The sequence below is a fragment of the Myotis myotis genome, unplaced genomic scaffold (assembly GCF_014108235.1).
Source record: "Myotis myotis isolate mMyoMyo1 unplaced genomic scaffold, mMyoMyo1.p scaffold_m19_p_1, whole genome shotgun sequence".
Lineage (NCBI taxonomy): Eukaryota > Metazoa > Chordata > Mammalia > Chiroptera > Vespertilionidae > Myotis > Myotis myotis.
In genome coordinates this window covers 92,932,315-92,934,371 of record NW_023416313.1, presented here as the reverse complement: position 1 = coordinate 92,934,371, position 2,057 = coordinate 92,932,315, and the positions used below count along the sequence as shown (strand labels likewise).

Below are 2,057 nucleotides of genomic sequence, written 5' to 3'. Positions count from 1 at the left end.
GATTTCCAGTTTGGTTAACTAATAGTATGTTCTACCTTTAATAAAGTTGGAGAGCACACTTTTCATTTCAGAAATAAAAGAATATTTGTGTAGAAAAGGAAATAGTGGAGTACAATATTTCTGCTTCTTCTGATTCTACCTTGTTTCATAGTTGAATAGTATCCTAGTCAGCCAAGGGGAAATAAATAAATGGAACTAATTTTGCACAAATTTAAACAAAGCAAAGCAAATAGCCATTACAGTTCTGGGATCCAACCCTCACCTGGTTTGGATTCATTAAGTCTTTATTCTTTTGTTGTTGTTGCTTTTTACTTTTTATACTAAGTGTTTTATTTGTATGCTGCTGCTAGTGTATATAAAGTAATCATTCTTGTAAAATAGAAATTCATGAAAATTCAGAGAGATAGATGTTAAGGACTGACAAAAGCGGAAGTTTGTATAGCATGGCACATGTTATATAGGGTAAGCTTTTGGTACAGGCTTCAGATTTAGCTCTCTTTGAATATTCACCAGTTCAAGAACAGTGTTTTAGAACACCTTCAAAATTCATTTTACTACAAAAAGGAACAAACTTTCTGGGGTCTGCAGGGATTGGTACTTGAAGATACTCCAGTCAGCAGGGGGTCATGTTGAGCATTCTGCAGACAGAATTGTTTCAAATCTGCAGCTGCCTGGGAAACCTTCACGCTGTTGAGCCTGGCCTCCAGCCGGAGCTGTTGAACCACTTTCTTCATAGCGGTGACACTGGAGGAACCAGACATGGTGCAGGCCAGTGCAGGGGATATTTGTCCGTGGCGGTCGGCCGGTGGTTGTGGGTTTACGGGACCAGACAGCAGGGCAGCGACACACACGGGGGAAGTCTTTATTCTTATAGTTCAAAATAATCCATTTTAAAAAACACAGATGGATATGAGCTAACTGCTTGATAGTTTATCCGGTATTTCCCATAATTGTTCTTGCATTAGTTATTTTATAATATCAAATAGTATTTGACAGCTGTATCTTTGAGCAACTATATCTAAAGGCATATAATTTAAAATATATTTAAAAGAGAGATCTTGATGTTCTTAGAAAAATCAAAGCCACTAATAAACATAATTCATTAAGAATGTTCAAGTTATATTTTGATGGATTTTAAAAACTGTAAGATTTTATCAAAGCCTCTAGGGAATATTAGAATTTGCATTGGAAGCTATTCTGTGGAATTGCATAAAACACTTAAAGGTAAGAATTTTCATGGGCCACTAAGGACTTTTGTAGAGCCCCATAAAAGTTCAATTTCTATGAAATATCATTTTAATGCATTTTAGCTTATCTTTGTGCCTTTGCTCCATCTTTAACCTAATAATTATTCCATCTTTTACTTTCTTTGTTATTTTCATGTGACTTTTTGAGGACCATGTTATCTAAAAATACTATTTGAAATGGCACTGAGAAACATTTTTGTGACGCTATCAGCCAATAGTGTCATGGGTTGAGAGCAGGTTGAAACAGAGATTTTCAAACATTCTAAGTAGGAAGATTATAGAGCAACACATATCATGACAGCTTCTATAATTAAAACAAATTATTTGGCAAGTGTTGCATTCATAGTTGTCACTGGTTCTCTGTGTGTACTGCAGGTTTGATGATAAAAGCACACTTTCTCATGTGTTATTTCATCTATAAACTATCTCAAAAATAACTCCTATGATTCTTATTTTTTAATGTGACAATAAATTGACAGCAGCTGAGCTAAGATGGTGTTGAGCTCTCTCAGGCTGCTATCACTGACTGGATGGCTTACCGGTACACAACAGAAATGTATTGTCTCATAGATCTAGAGGCTAGAACAGCCGTGGGCAAACTACGGCTCGCGGGCCGGATCCGGCCCGTTTGAAATGAATAAAACTAAAAAAAAAAAAAAAAAAGACTGTACCCTTTTATGTAATGATGTTTACTTTGAATTTATATTAGTTCACACAAACACTCCATCCATGCTTTTGTTCCGGCCCTCCGGTCCAGTTTAAGAACCCATTGTGGCCCTCTAGTCAAAAAGTTTGCCCACCCCTGGGCTA

General features: G+C 36.4%; 1 protein-coding gene across 1 annotated transcript; it reads right to left on the bottom strand.

Annotated features, from left to right (window-relative positions):
• Window positions 1-533: 533 nt before the first annotated feature.
• Window positions 534-761, bottom strand: LOC118673940 (guanine nucleotide-binding protein G(I)/G(S)/G(O) subunit gamma-5-like). Its single transcript, XM_036345043.1, has one exon. It carries the CDS (start codon window positions 759-761, stop codon window positions 555-557), a length of 207 nt encoding a protein of 68 aa, XP_036200936.1. The 3' UTR covers window positions 534-554.
• Between the last annotated feature and the right edge of the window lie 1,296 nt (window positions 762-2,057).